The sequence below is a fragment of the Chroicocephalus ridibundus genome, chromosome 9 (genome assembly GCF_963924245.1).
Source record: "Chroicocephalus ridibundus chromosome 9, bChrRid1.1, whole genome shotgun sequence".
In the NCBI taxonomy this organism is placed as follows: domain Eukaryota; kingdom Metazoa; phylum Chordata; class Aves; order Charadriiformes; family Laridae; genus Chroicocephalus; species Chroicocephalus ridibundus.
In genome coordinates, this window is record NC_086292.1 from 47,566,729 (window position 1) to 47,579,951 (window position 13,223).

A 13,223-nucleotide genomic window follows, 5' to 3' on the forward strand; every position below is an offset into this window, starting at 1 on the left:
GCACAAGTTTCTATTCTATTCTATTCTATTCTATTCTATTCTATTCTATTCTATTCTATTCTATTCTATTCTATTCTATTCTATTCTATTCTATTCTATTCTATTCTATTCTATTCCGTTCCAGTTTGTGTTTTAAAAGAGAGTGCCACCTCAGCAGAACTTTTTCAGGAGGGAGAGGTAGAAAGTAAAGTGCTTTGGAAGGGAAAAATCTCCTTGGAAAAAAGAGTTCTGCAGGGAATATTCAGCCACAGTGAACAGAATCGATCACTACCTGAAGCCTTGGGATTTATTTGAGGCAGGAGTCAACAGGTGCCCTGGGACTAAATCTCAGCCGTGCAGGGAAATGAGTCAAGTTCCTTTATGCTGAATAATGAGCATTGCTGCCCAACATTAATCCTCTGGCTTTCATTTCTGCTCAGACAATTCCACGCTGTCGTGAGACCGCACAGAGAGAAAAGCAGAAAGGAGAATCAAGCCCAACAGACCAGATAATGCCTAGTCCTTCCATATCTGGCAGGTGGAAGATTTACCCCCATCCCACCCTGTTCCTCCTGCTGTGAAACAGTTTATTCACTATTTTCTCTTCTACGAACAGAAAAAGCATCTCCCTGGTTTCCTTGGGGCACTGGCTTCCCACAGCAGGACGGCCACACTGTCCAGGGGAAGGCTGGAGATGTGTTGAGTCCTGGTTTGAAGAGACGGAGGTTTCTGGGGGATGGGAAGGGGGAGCGCAGGGGGATGTCTAGTCTGGGGAGATGAGGTGGTCAAAACAGAGAGCAGGGGATGGAGAGGGAATCTGATCTTTGGAACCAGACCCCATGTCGTCTGAGGCCAGCCGGGAGTGTAAGGCTTCACTGGAGAGCTCAGTCTGCTCTGGGGGCCTCCGCACCACAGGATTGGGCCATGATGGCACTGACTAGCCCTCGGTGAGAAAGATGAGAAATAATATTGCTACACATCAGATTTTGTCTATTATTCTCAGAACAGCAAAGAACAGAGATCTGCAAGGTGGCACCTTTCTGTGGACTTGCCTCCTGCTTTTTTGCCTCATAGAAACTATTTTCCTTTACGATTATTTATTGTTATAGTTTAATATTCAGACATGACTGAACAGGTTTCTTTGGACCTATAAAATTAATACCGTATATGTTAATTTTCAAGGTAACCTCATAAAACGTAATTTCCAAGTAAGTTTCTGGCAATTACTGGTAGGAGAGGTTAGTCACATACTGTTGTGACTCAGAATGATCAAAGTTTGTGAGTGTCATATGTTTCATCATAAATAGTGTTTTACTGACTAATTAAAACAATTCATCAGCTTAACAAACTACCATCCATGAAATTCTTCTGACAAAGTGGTCCCTGAAATTACGGTTGTTCACAAAGCACCTCTTAACATTCAGATGAAAATAATAAAAGCTCGGGTTTTTTCCCCTCTGTGTCTATTAATCATTACCTAATAGGCGCAGAAAGTTAAAGAAATATTTTAAAGTGGATTTCTTGTTTCTCTGTTTTCGCTACTACTGCATGTATCATACGGTTCCGTGAGAACTGCATCTGTTGGCTAAATTCAATCTTTCAAACATAATATACGATCACGGCTGTTTGAATCAGTCTATGACAATTCAATTGAAAATACTATACTCAGTAAGAATTTCTGCTTCAAGGTTGGCTCCTTCAACAAAACGGACAGCTTTTTTGCATGGCATGCAAGCTACGTATTAAGGACTAAAAATCATCCTAATGTGCACTAAAATAAGAAGCAAGAACCAAACAGGCTTTGCAGAAGAGTCTGATGGAGGCAAGGGGCTCGGACTCCAAAACAATGCCCAGTAGAAGGTTGAGACCATATTCTGCCCCCCTAAAGCCTTTTTCCACTCTTTTATGAGACCACGAGCTAGGAAAAGTCCAATGCAGATGTTTGGGTCCCTGCATCCACAGAATCATCCTGCTGAACCAAGCGCAATTTTATTATCAGCCTAAGCATGTGAGAGTTTTGCTCTTCTCCTAAGCCAAGCACTTGTAGTCCTTCAGTGCTTTGAAATCCTTATCTTTTGCTGTCTTACAGAGTGCTGGCATTGTAGGATTAGGAAGAATCCTCCACGTTAAATTCCAGAGCTATGGCACCCATAACAATAGTTCTGGGTAGCAACAGCGGGTGAACAGACCGGACAGCAGGGGAAGGGAAACTTCTCCTTGACAGCAGCAGAATAAATCTTTCCAGAGCTCTCGGCAAGCCAAACATTAGCACACACCGTAGTGTTATGGTAGTGTAACGAGCAAAAGGACCTCAAAGATCCACAGCTGGGTCTGAAATGTGGTTGCAGGCACCAGGGGACAAAGGAGATGTCGCAGATACAAAGAATACAATGCCCTGAATCACAAACACTTGTTTGACAATTAGGGTGCCCTGATGCAGTGTTAACTTGAAGATGGCTGTGATTTAGATGCTTAACCAAAATTCAGCAGACAGCTGTTCTCTTCCCAATCTTGCCAGTGAATCTTGGCCATGTAACTTACTCTTTCTGCCTTCATCTTTCCCATCTGTAAAATGATGCCTTTCCTCCTTTGGAATCCCTTTAAAGATCTCCAGCTGATATCACTACATAGTACTGAGTTTTTAGTATTGTTTTTTTTTTATGCTGGTATGTATGAGTTATTCCAGTAATTAAAGTCATCAGAGTTACATACTAAACATATTGCAGCCCATGATGTAGAAATAGTATATGCATGTGTGAGTTAAGAATGCTTCTCTTATTATATTCGTATTCTGTAATTTAAACTATGTACCTAGAGATATAACTAGAGCCAGGACACTCATCGCTCAGCCCGCCAGCCACCTATACAGCCAGGCTATCCAGTGAACGAAATGCTAGCCGCACTGAAGTTGGAAAGCGTGGGGCACTTAATGGCAAATTTGTTAAGGCAAAGAACAGGATACACAGTTAGTAATGTGAATTTCTCATGTAATTCCTCCCTTCCTGTTCTGAATGCGCCTTTCAAGGTCATGAGTCCATGTAACATTTTGCCAGCATGGGGTGCAGCGTGTGTAAGGCACATCTCCATGCCACCAACAAACTGAAATTAAGAAACACAAATAATTCCTCTGGAGAAGGATCACTGAATGGATGCGTAAGACAATGTGAGGCCTCTGAAAGGATCCCAGAAGGCAAACCTAACGTCTTCTTCCCAACCACTCTCCGTGAGCAGGAAGGGAACCTTATACTCTTGAAAGAGTTTGGCAGTGTAATACATCAGTATTTTGCATTGAATCTTAACAACTTTTATTTCTTTGAATCTCTTGCATAATGGGAAGGAATCGTGTGGAAAACCTCGAGTGAATGTGAGCAGCCAAGCGTTTCTCTGGCCCTAGGCCAAGTAGAGGTGGAAATTGGAAGCCATCCACCGCGCGCAACATGGCATGAGAAGGAAACTGTTCCATGGCTCTTGCTGCAGTTTGGAAGCTACCATCCTCTCCCTCACTTTTCAGCCACATTTACAGCAATAAAAGATTTCTTTTTTAAAAATTTACTGTCTGAACTGAAAAACAGAAAGTCATTTTTGACCTTTAAATTTTTTAAGCATCCAATTTTGAGGAAATCTGAGGAAACCAGGTAATTTAACTTTCTCAAGGCAAATTGGAAAAAGAAATGCTTTAGACAGCACAGTCTGTTCCAAATTCTGAATTTGTTCTCCACACATCTTCCAGCCAACACAACTTCTTCCCAGTGAGTTTCCTGACTTTCTGTTTATACACTATCATCAGTCATCTCATCTTAATTAACAACAGCCCTAATCCCTTTTTAACAGTATTTTCTGTCTTTTGTTGTTGATACCACATTCAGTCTCCCTTACTAAAATGCCTTCTTGCTTTCAAAGAAACAGCCCCGATGAGACTGTAGGGCCACTACTTCAGTCCAGCACATCTTCAAGCCAGCCTCACTCAAGCGCACTATTCATTTAGGTCAAGGCAAAACTTCATGGAAGGTCCGTGGGGTCCAGTCTTTCCAAACTTTTCAGCATCGAGGCAATAATTAGAGTCTCTGGAGATCCACCCATTTTGTTAGACTCCATTACTGTAGGGAAGTGTGAAGGCTTAAGAGGTCTCTGTGTCTTCCTTCCCTTCTCTGACCTGGGAAAGACATCACCGTAGGCCTATGGCTCCACACACCGACTCCACAGCAGTGCCCACGAAAGGTGGGTTGCTGAGACTATTCCAGCTATTCATTTCCCTCTCTGCTTTTCAGAAGAGCAATCCAGGATTATGCCTTTCCGACTATTGTAGACTGTCTCACCATGGGCTTTTTGCATGGGGGAATTTTTTACTGGTGTATCCTTCCCTGTAGAAGAACAGTCCAAGTCCCCAGCACATTCTCAATACCTAATTCTGAGGTTGTTCAAAAGTCCTGTACAAAGTGCCTTTCAGCGTGCTTTGATGCAGAAATTATTGGATGATGTTCTTCAGCCGTTACTATGCAGGAGGTTAGACTAGATGATCACACTGGTCTCTTCAGACATTAAAATAGACAGATCTATGAAAATAGAAAAGCTGATTGTGTATTTATTAATGTTCTCCCCCAACCTGCTCCTCAAGGCCCCCAGAACTTTCCATTCCAGCCAGTTCTCCAATAACCAGATCAAACGAGTCAAAAGCACTGACAGCAATAAGCGAGCTGCCCTCACCTTCTTTCAAGTGTTTATGTAATTATTCTACACACTTAAGTATCGCAACAAGTAGCCAACAGTTTAAACTGCTTCTAGGGAAAATAGACGGCTGTCAGTAAATGAATCACTTTGGAAGACCACAGTTCCAGTAATGATAAAAATTCAGGGGAGGAATGGGGGGAGGTGTGGGGGGAAGAGAAGTATGCTGCATGGGACTGGTTAAACAATCAGTAAAAAGGTTTATTCAGACATGGAGTGCCTTTGGAGAAGGTCGTTTTCCATCAACTCTGACACTCCTTGGCTCAGAAATTGACAGCACTCTGAGGAGCTCATTGAAAACTGGGAAGCTGAAATACTGTGGATGAATGAAAGAACATTTGCAGATCTACAGCTTGCTGATATCTCTTTGTTCCATAACAGCAGTGATAAGATGTAGAAAAAAGGGAGATGCTATCAATGGAGAGACTAGACTCATTTATTAAGGAAACAGAGATACCATCTTAGCAGAAGATGCTGCAAGTGAAGCTGACGGAGCAGCGATGGGCGGGAAGGCATAAAATATATCTGTCAGAGAGCAACCAGGCACGGGTCAGGTACACGGTGTGTAAGAACCACCACATGCCCAGAAAAGAGCTGTACGAGGATTCGATCCTCCACCTTTCTGAGCTCTCTCCAACTTGAGACCTCATCGTTCTTCACAGCTGGATGGTGCTACTCTGTTCTTTCAGGAATGATCTTCTGGCAGACCCTCCAGACAGCCTCCCAGGTAGTTCTTTGTGTAACCCAGGATGAACTCTTCTTGCAGCTTCAAACCCACAATCTTCCCCCACCTAAAAGCCTCTTAATGAATTGAACACTTTTAGCTGAGAAACAGCAGCCAAGCTGAGCTTTGCCCGTGGCCCACAGTCCTTCCACTCTATTTATACCATGATGGGAAAAGGGGGACACAAGCAGGTTTCTGCAGGCTAGGCTGGGGGTGAAGACACACTGTGTCAGCTACTGTCCAAGAGCATATTCTCACCCTCCGGTACACATGAAGAACAGCTTTCACTGAGGAGCAGTTTACCTCGTAGTTACCACAGGTTGAAGTCGTGCGCGCTGGCAGGTACTGCAGAGTAGTGTGACATGCGGGAATTTATACCTTAGCTCACTCTGCAGTAATTCTTGAGACATCCCCTATCCTCAGTACAACACAACATTAACCTTTTGTGTACAATGCTCAGCTCATGCCTTAGGGATGTTACTTTTTGCAATGATTTCATGATACACAAAATAATCAGAAGTGAGAGAAGCCTATTGTACGGAGCTACCTTTGAGGTGTCAAAGACTTTGGATCCTTGCTGTCAAGCCCAGCAGAGCTAGAGCTGTCTTTCTGTAGAGGACTTGTAGCATCAGAATTACAAGGCGTCTAAATAATCCATTGTGAGCTCTGACTTTCAGTAAAGCAAAGCCTCGCCACTCACAGTTGAACTTGAATGCACAAGAAAGATCACCTGTTTATTTCCAAGACCAAGACAAATAGTGTCTATCTCAAGCGCACAAACAGATTTGCCTGAAGTGTTTGTGTGTGTGTGAGTGTGTGTGTGTGCACGCACACAAATTAGGTGGTATTGCTTGCATACATAATTGAGGAGAGTGTTTATATTTTAGCAGGCTGCAGGATTGCAAGTTAGGTTTGTCATCATCAGCAAGACAGTCAGGTCCCTACCTGTCTGGTTTAAAATTGAAGAATGTCCGTATCAAGGGCATATTTGCTTGGGCATCAATTATCCCCACCTCCCTCTGAAGCCCCCACAATCCAGAATTGGCTATGAATGCTTAACAGTAATGGACAGAAAAAGGCGGAAATCAAATGGGAGCTGAGGGGCTCAGCATCTTGCAGGCACGGTAAGAAAATGTGGGCCCTCCAGTCCACCAGAATAGCTCAGGCCAGCGTGGGTTTGCTGCCCAGGCTGCCTCTCCTGCACGCGAGGGAGTGAGGAATCACCAAACAGCAACTCCAGCAGTCAGTAAACAAGGCAAGGAGTTACAAAAGGTAAGAAATAGCATAATAGGGAAGTCTTAAATTCTTTTTTTCAGAGCTCAGAAAACTCAATTCACGCTTGCAATGGGCAAGTAAATTCAACCTATCTCATGTTAAGTGTAAGTCTGTTTGTGGCTCTAGCTCTTAGTAATGAGAAACTGAAGAACCAGATCCTAAAAAAAGCAAAAGGGAATAAAACATCGAAACCTGACCTTTTACATGAGGCGTATTCCATTTTAGGTATACTTCCTTGATATTTATTTTCCCGAATATTTCACGCATACACATACTGAATGAAGAGCAAAAACAGGCACACACAAGAAGAGAAGAGATGTCTATTTTGACAATGTCGACTTTGTTACAGTTCCATAGACTGACTTGGGGATATTGATTTTGGTCTATTTATAAATATGCCTCAAGTGTTTTCAACAAGGTAATTTGCCACGAGACATAAACTGAAGCAAATTAGGTTTCATTTTGAAAGTCCCCTTGCTGTCTATAGATCTAACAAGAAAACCCATGTCATAAAAAGAGCCAAAATGATGGACTTGAGTAAAGATAACAATATTATTTAAACTTCAGTGGGTTATTATACATATATATGGGCATCATGTGACAGTTCTTGTGCCTAGAAGACTGCAGTTACAGGACAAGGCCATATGTCAGATCGTTTCAGATTTTAGCAGAACTGTTTAAATAGTTAACAGATATACGCTTAGTAGCTGACTGGACTGGGGCTTACGGTTCCAAACCTGAGTTCATTTAAATCAAAGGTTGCAATACAGAGGAACCGACTGTGATCTTAATTAAAACCACCGAGAAAAAGGGAGTGGGTGTGGTTAATTGAATTTTTTCCCAAAGCTTTTATTTGCCCAGTCCCTGCACTAGTACATAATACGACGCACATACCTGAGAGTATTGGTAACGTTGCAAGGACATCTCTTGTTGCATTTGAGGCCATAGAAACCTTCTGGACACATTCTTTCTTGGCAATGAATCCCTTTAAATCCAGGGTCACACATACAGGCTCCATTTACATGGTAACACTTTGCACCATTTTGGCAGTCACATCTCTGTGTGCACTGAAAGCCGTATGTCCCAATGGGACACTCTTCCTGACACCTGCAATGAAATATGTGAGACAGGATCCAATCAAACGCTGCCGTCTAGTCTGCTTATGACTTTCATATGGGAATGTTTTTGTTAATGAATTAAGTACAAAATCATTGCTCATTTATTTAAGTAATATACTGTGAACTGATGATATCATTGGAGTGATGCGATATCTTGGGCATGTAAATTGCTGTGAAGTGAAAGTGCGTTAATCTCTGTCCAATTATATCCTGCAAAATTTGCATTAGTTAATATTATCTTGGTCAACAAAGTGCATTCTTGTTTCCTGGACTTTTGACAATTGTATTCATCAACCATAAGAAATTGATATAGAATAAGATAATTTATAAAAAAAACCTCACCTGTTTGCTTTCTCTTTATTACAAAAGGATTGTGCACCTTCTTTAAAAGCATACGTTCCTCTTAGCGATAATGAGGATTGAAAGGGAATGTGGTCTATTAAGCAATATTGAGTAAAGTGTTCTCCAGCAACGTACAGTTTTGCTTTCCCCCCTATGCTGTCATTGCACCAGCTTTCTACCAACTAGGAGAAAATATACTCCCTTGTCTTTTGTGTGGGTTCTGAGTAACTAAAGCTCGAATTTGCTTTTCGTTTCTTACTCCTGGGATGCTGAGTGGTATAAAATCTCAAGACAAATCACTTTCACGCTCCTTAGTGTAGTATCTTCTACAAAATTGCCAACATTTTTAATATTTGATACACATAAAAATGGAACCTGCAAACACTCTACACAGACTGTTTTAAATTGCACCTTCCGTGCACTGTTTAAAATATTTCCCTACTGGATACATTACGAAATCTGCCAAAAAAGTCTGTTTCATTGTCCTACACAACCAGTTTACGTGTTTATAATATTTCCTACTCTGAAAAGCTCAACTAAGTTCCTAAAGAAAGCAACTGATTCCGTGCTTGACATAACTCAGTGGTTTCAAAATTCTGCAACGAGTCAGTACTACAGTTTACATGATCCACCGTGAAATACAGATAGGCCTTTTCAGTTAATAAAAAAAAAAAGAAAAAGAAGCCCAGAAAAGCCCAATTCCCTTATCGCATGGATGCCAGATATTGGAAATTGCCTATCAGCATTAATTTAATCCTGAGCATTGATTAAAGTGTGTACTGTAAACTCGGTGGATAGAGGCAATTGTTAAATGTCTTTCTGCGGGTCATTTCACAGCTGGCAGGTGAGAGTTAATATAATGATCGGTAATAAAAGATTAATGTGTGATGCAAGCCAGGCAAAACTGCAATGAACACAGCCAGCGTATAAGAAGAGCGTTACCTTTGCAGCTTCAGCTTATCATGTTTTACTAAAAATAAATGAACAAAGCAAAAGGCCTAGCTAGGGATGTAATTGCAGCAAGCACCCCCACAGTCCAAGTTCAGGAGTTCCTCTGAGACCCAAAGCGAGAGGAGCCCGTGGCAAACAGGAAGGGAAGGAGCCCAGAGAAGCCCCGGCAGTGCTGGCTGCTGGCCCTGCTGCTCTCAGGGTAATTCAGCTGCAAAGGAAATAACCAGCAAAGAATGGGCAACATTAGGACCAAAACACTTCAAGCAAATGAAATGCAATGAAGAACATATTAAGATGCCTTATGTCTCCATTGCTGTATCCAGCTCGACTGGTTAGCAGGAGAGCGCTGTACTCAACGAGATGAATACTTAGTCAATAGTGCACTATATCATTCTATATTTATAGAAGATGAAGCATTACCTAGCAGGGAGAAAAGCATCTGGAAATGAAATATTGACGACCTAATCCATTTACATAATTAGCCTTTTTCTACTAACAATTTAACCAACTTATTTATTTGGAGATCAAGCAGCTACCGCTAATGAATTTTATACAAAGAATACTAATAATGACTCCTCTGGAACATAAGAATAATCACAGCAGGAATTAGCTTTCTACTTAAACATCCTTCCTTTGCAACATATCAATCTAATGTGTCCATAGCACCATTAACAACCAGATACATTGTTCAATTAAATTACAAAATGAGCTGCTAAGCCCTAGTTATGTTTCTTGTTTAATTTGCATTGCTTTCTGCCTATCTGGGGAGATTCGTATTATAATATCCACTGAACTTAATATGTACTATAATTATTTGGGTTGGGATAGGATAATATGGCTGTCACCTGTAGAATTAATGGAAGCAATTTCACAAAATATTAAACATAAGACAACCCGCTTAAGAGATTAACTTAGTACATGCACCTACATTTTTTCCAGATAAAATTTTTTTCATGGAATAATGCTGTGAAGTTTTTTAGGCTTTTCTGTTTGCTTGTTTTGAAACAGTGATCACATTTATGTAGCACAGACAAATACTAAAAGCCATCCAAAGTACACTAAATTGGAGACTGCTATTCTGTCGTTAAAAGATACAGGTAAACACAACAACAGGAGAATAACTCTGCTCATATTGTTATAACAAATGGGGTATTTATTCTGGTAAGATTCAATCTTTAGGTTTAATGGCCATATGGAAAACAAAGCTAAACCAGTATGGTCACTTTTCCTGTCAGCCGCTGAATTCTCTCTCAGACACCCCATCCTCAGCTTCTGACTGTGCTCTGCTATTATTCCTTTCCAGTTTGCAAAACATACATTTACATGACACTTCCAGTCATTTTCGCAGAGTACAAAGCTGCCTGGAGTTATTAACAGCGCTTGCCAATTTCCTCGCGATTTAGTGCAGTGCCACTTCCTGGAAAACAGGTAGGGAATAAAGTGTGGCAATTACACTTACATAGACCTTTATGACCATTTAATCCTCACCAATATTTATCAAACTATATGTTATTATCTTCCGCACAAGATGATGAACAGTGGTATTATATAGTACTTATTGACAATTAAAAAAAGATTATAGTAGATAAAGAGTGTTTACGTTTTTATTGTTGTTATTCACAATATCTGTTATTATTAAGAAAAGTTTTTCATTGCCTGGTAAAATTTTAAAGAAAACACTATTTTGTTGTGCAGCAGCACTCTTCTGCTATATTTGCAATTACACCGTAACACCGAACAGTTGCCTGAGACCCAGAAAGTAAAACAGACTCTAAGCTAAAATGGTGCTGACTGACCTGTCCCATTGTCCACGCTGTATGAACACATAACTAAGGAAAGCAATTCCGACTTTTTGAAGACCTTGTGCCTGCTCCTGCCCTCACGGAAATCAATGGGCAATCTACCATCAGCTAAGTGTAGTTAACGGCGAGCTACGGGTACGCGTGCCCGTTCGGAACAAACCCGTACCGGCAATGTGCCAGCCTGGCCCTAGTGAGAATCTAATGGGCCTAAGGTTTCTCTTCCCATATTGAAGGTTGATTGAAGGCTGATAGATAAACATGTTCTAACCTTCTGAGAACATGTTTGAAAGGTTGGAATTTTTATGCTAATACAGCTTTTTCCTGCTGTTAGAAAATCTTTCCCAAGGGCCCATTTACCTAACTTTCTCCTATTCTCATTCATCCTTCCACACACCTGCATTTCTGCTCTTCTGCCTCTCCCTTCAGTGTCCATCTCTTACTTCCCTGCTCCAGGAGGGGGCAGGTAAGCATTTCCTAAGGGTTTTGCTTGGGTGCAGGTCCACAATGTGACCTTCCCTTGGCATCTTTTCCGCCTCTTCCGACTGATTACGCCTTATTTTCTCCCTCCTTGCTTCTGTCTTCCCAAGCAACGTCTCTCTCTGGGGTGCAAATCTCTCTCACTTTTCTCCAAGTACGGATCTGAAGAGCCCACGCTCCCTCTGCTCAAGGACAATTCTTGTGCACGGTCAGGTCTGCCCTGTAGGGTCTCCTCTGCCCAGTCTCTCCCCGAGACGCCTTCTCCAGCCCCTCTCTAAGCAAAACCCCCTGCTTTTGACAGCCCACAGAACTAGGTCTTCTGCTTTCTACCTGCCAACTCCTTTCCTCATCCCCAACGGTCCTTTCTCTACTCTTACTGCCAGAGTGTGTAAGTGTGTCCGTTCAGCAGCTCCATTACTGTTCTCTTCTGTGCCACGTGCCCGTAGCAGAGCCAGCTCTTCTGCTGCATGTCCTCCCTCGTGGCTGGGGAAGTTGGCTGCAGGCTGCTGGCTGGGAGCTCCCAACAGCTCTAACGCCATTGATTCACCTACAGCCAGAAACCCATCTAGGTCTGCAACGACCAGATGAGGAGACCTAGAGACAGAGGGCCTCTGTCAGCCTTCCCGAGCATGGCCAGGACTGGGGACGGCTTGCGATTGAAGTGTGGTCATCAGTACAAATGTCCAGGCTGCACAGCTGCTTCCGTTAGTGAAATTGTCTCCAAAAGGAGATAAAGAGAAAGCTTTGGTTAGCAACAGTAATTATATGGCACCCTATGGATGGAATCACTGTCTCCAGACGGAGGATGGGGAAGAAAGACACACTGATGTCTTCTCCACAAAATTAATTTGAAATAATTAGTATTTTCACCATATTCAGCCACATGCAAACCCTGAAATAATCTCCAGAGCCCCCTCCAACTACTGCTGTTGATAAAATGGAAACAAGGAACTTCCACATTTAATGGGAAAGAACATGGCCTTCTGAACCCCAGCACAGTGTTGCAGGTTGGTCTCTTTGCGTGCTACAAAGACTTGCTGATTGTAAAATGAAGCAAGAAATGGGAAATTCCAATGAGCTTTGCTGCATAAAAGCATAATTGTAGCATATGTCAGTATAGTGATACTAGCTTCTTAAAGCTAATAAAAAAAGGGAAGATAGAGGAGAAGGGGCGTAGCATACACTAGTGAGCTGTGCTCACGCTCTCTGGACACAGTCACCTCTAGCGAGAACTGCATCTGAACACTTGTTTAACTGCAGCTTCCCCACCACCGTTAGCCCCGCCGGCAGGATTAGCTGGAGGGCTCAGCCAGCACGTGTCACAATCCCACCTTGACTTCGCTGTGTAGTCATTTTGCTGAATCCATGACACCTTTGGAAAACAATATTATCATCTTCCCTGATCGATTTATGGGTGAAGGCTCTCATTTATAAATGTTGAGCATTTATCACCTTTTGTAGGTGTCTGAGATGGATCAGTGCTGCAGCAGCACCGAGGGGCAGAAGGAAACATTAAACTGCTGCATTGCTTACTCTTGAGGATATTAATTTGTATAAATACAGTTCATTTACATATCTTGTAAACATGGAATGCTCTCTATTAAATTTATCACTGTAAATATCTAAATTAAATTTAATCCATTAAATTTTAAAAGTTATATTAAAAAAACCCTGTAAATGGAGAGCATTGCCAATAAAAAGCAATAACATTGTCACATTTATAATGCTTGAACTGCTTCAGAAGGATGAACCTAATTGGAGCAATAGAAACATAACACCATTTTTCAGAGAGTAAGATTGTCCTAAAAAGGATATAAATATTGCCAATCC

At 41.8% G+C, this 13,223-nt stretch overlaps 1 protein-coding gene across 14 annotated transcripts in view; it reads right to left on the reverse strand.

The window, feature by feature from the left end:
- Positions 1–13,223, reverse strand: part of MEGF11 (multiple EGF like domains 11) — a 283,386-nt gene that overhangs the window by 82,974 nt on the left and 187,189 nt on the right. For all 14 annotated transcript variants that reach the window (XM_063347292.1, XM_063347291.1, XM_063347294.1 and 11 more), the window contains one exon: positions 7,598–7,810. In XM_063347292.1, coding sequence (XP_063203362.1) covers positions 7,598–7,810 — 213 coding nt within the window. The remainder of the gene's footprint in view (positions 1–7,597; positions 7,811–13,223) is intronic.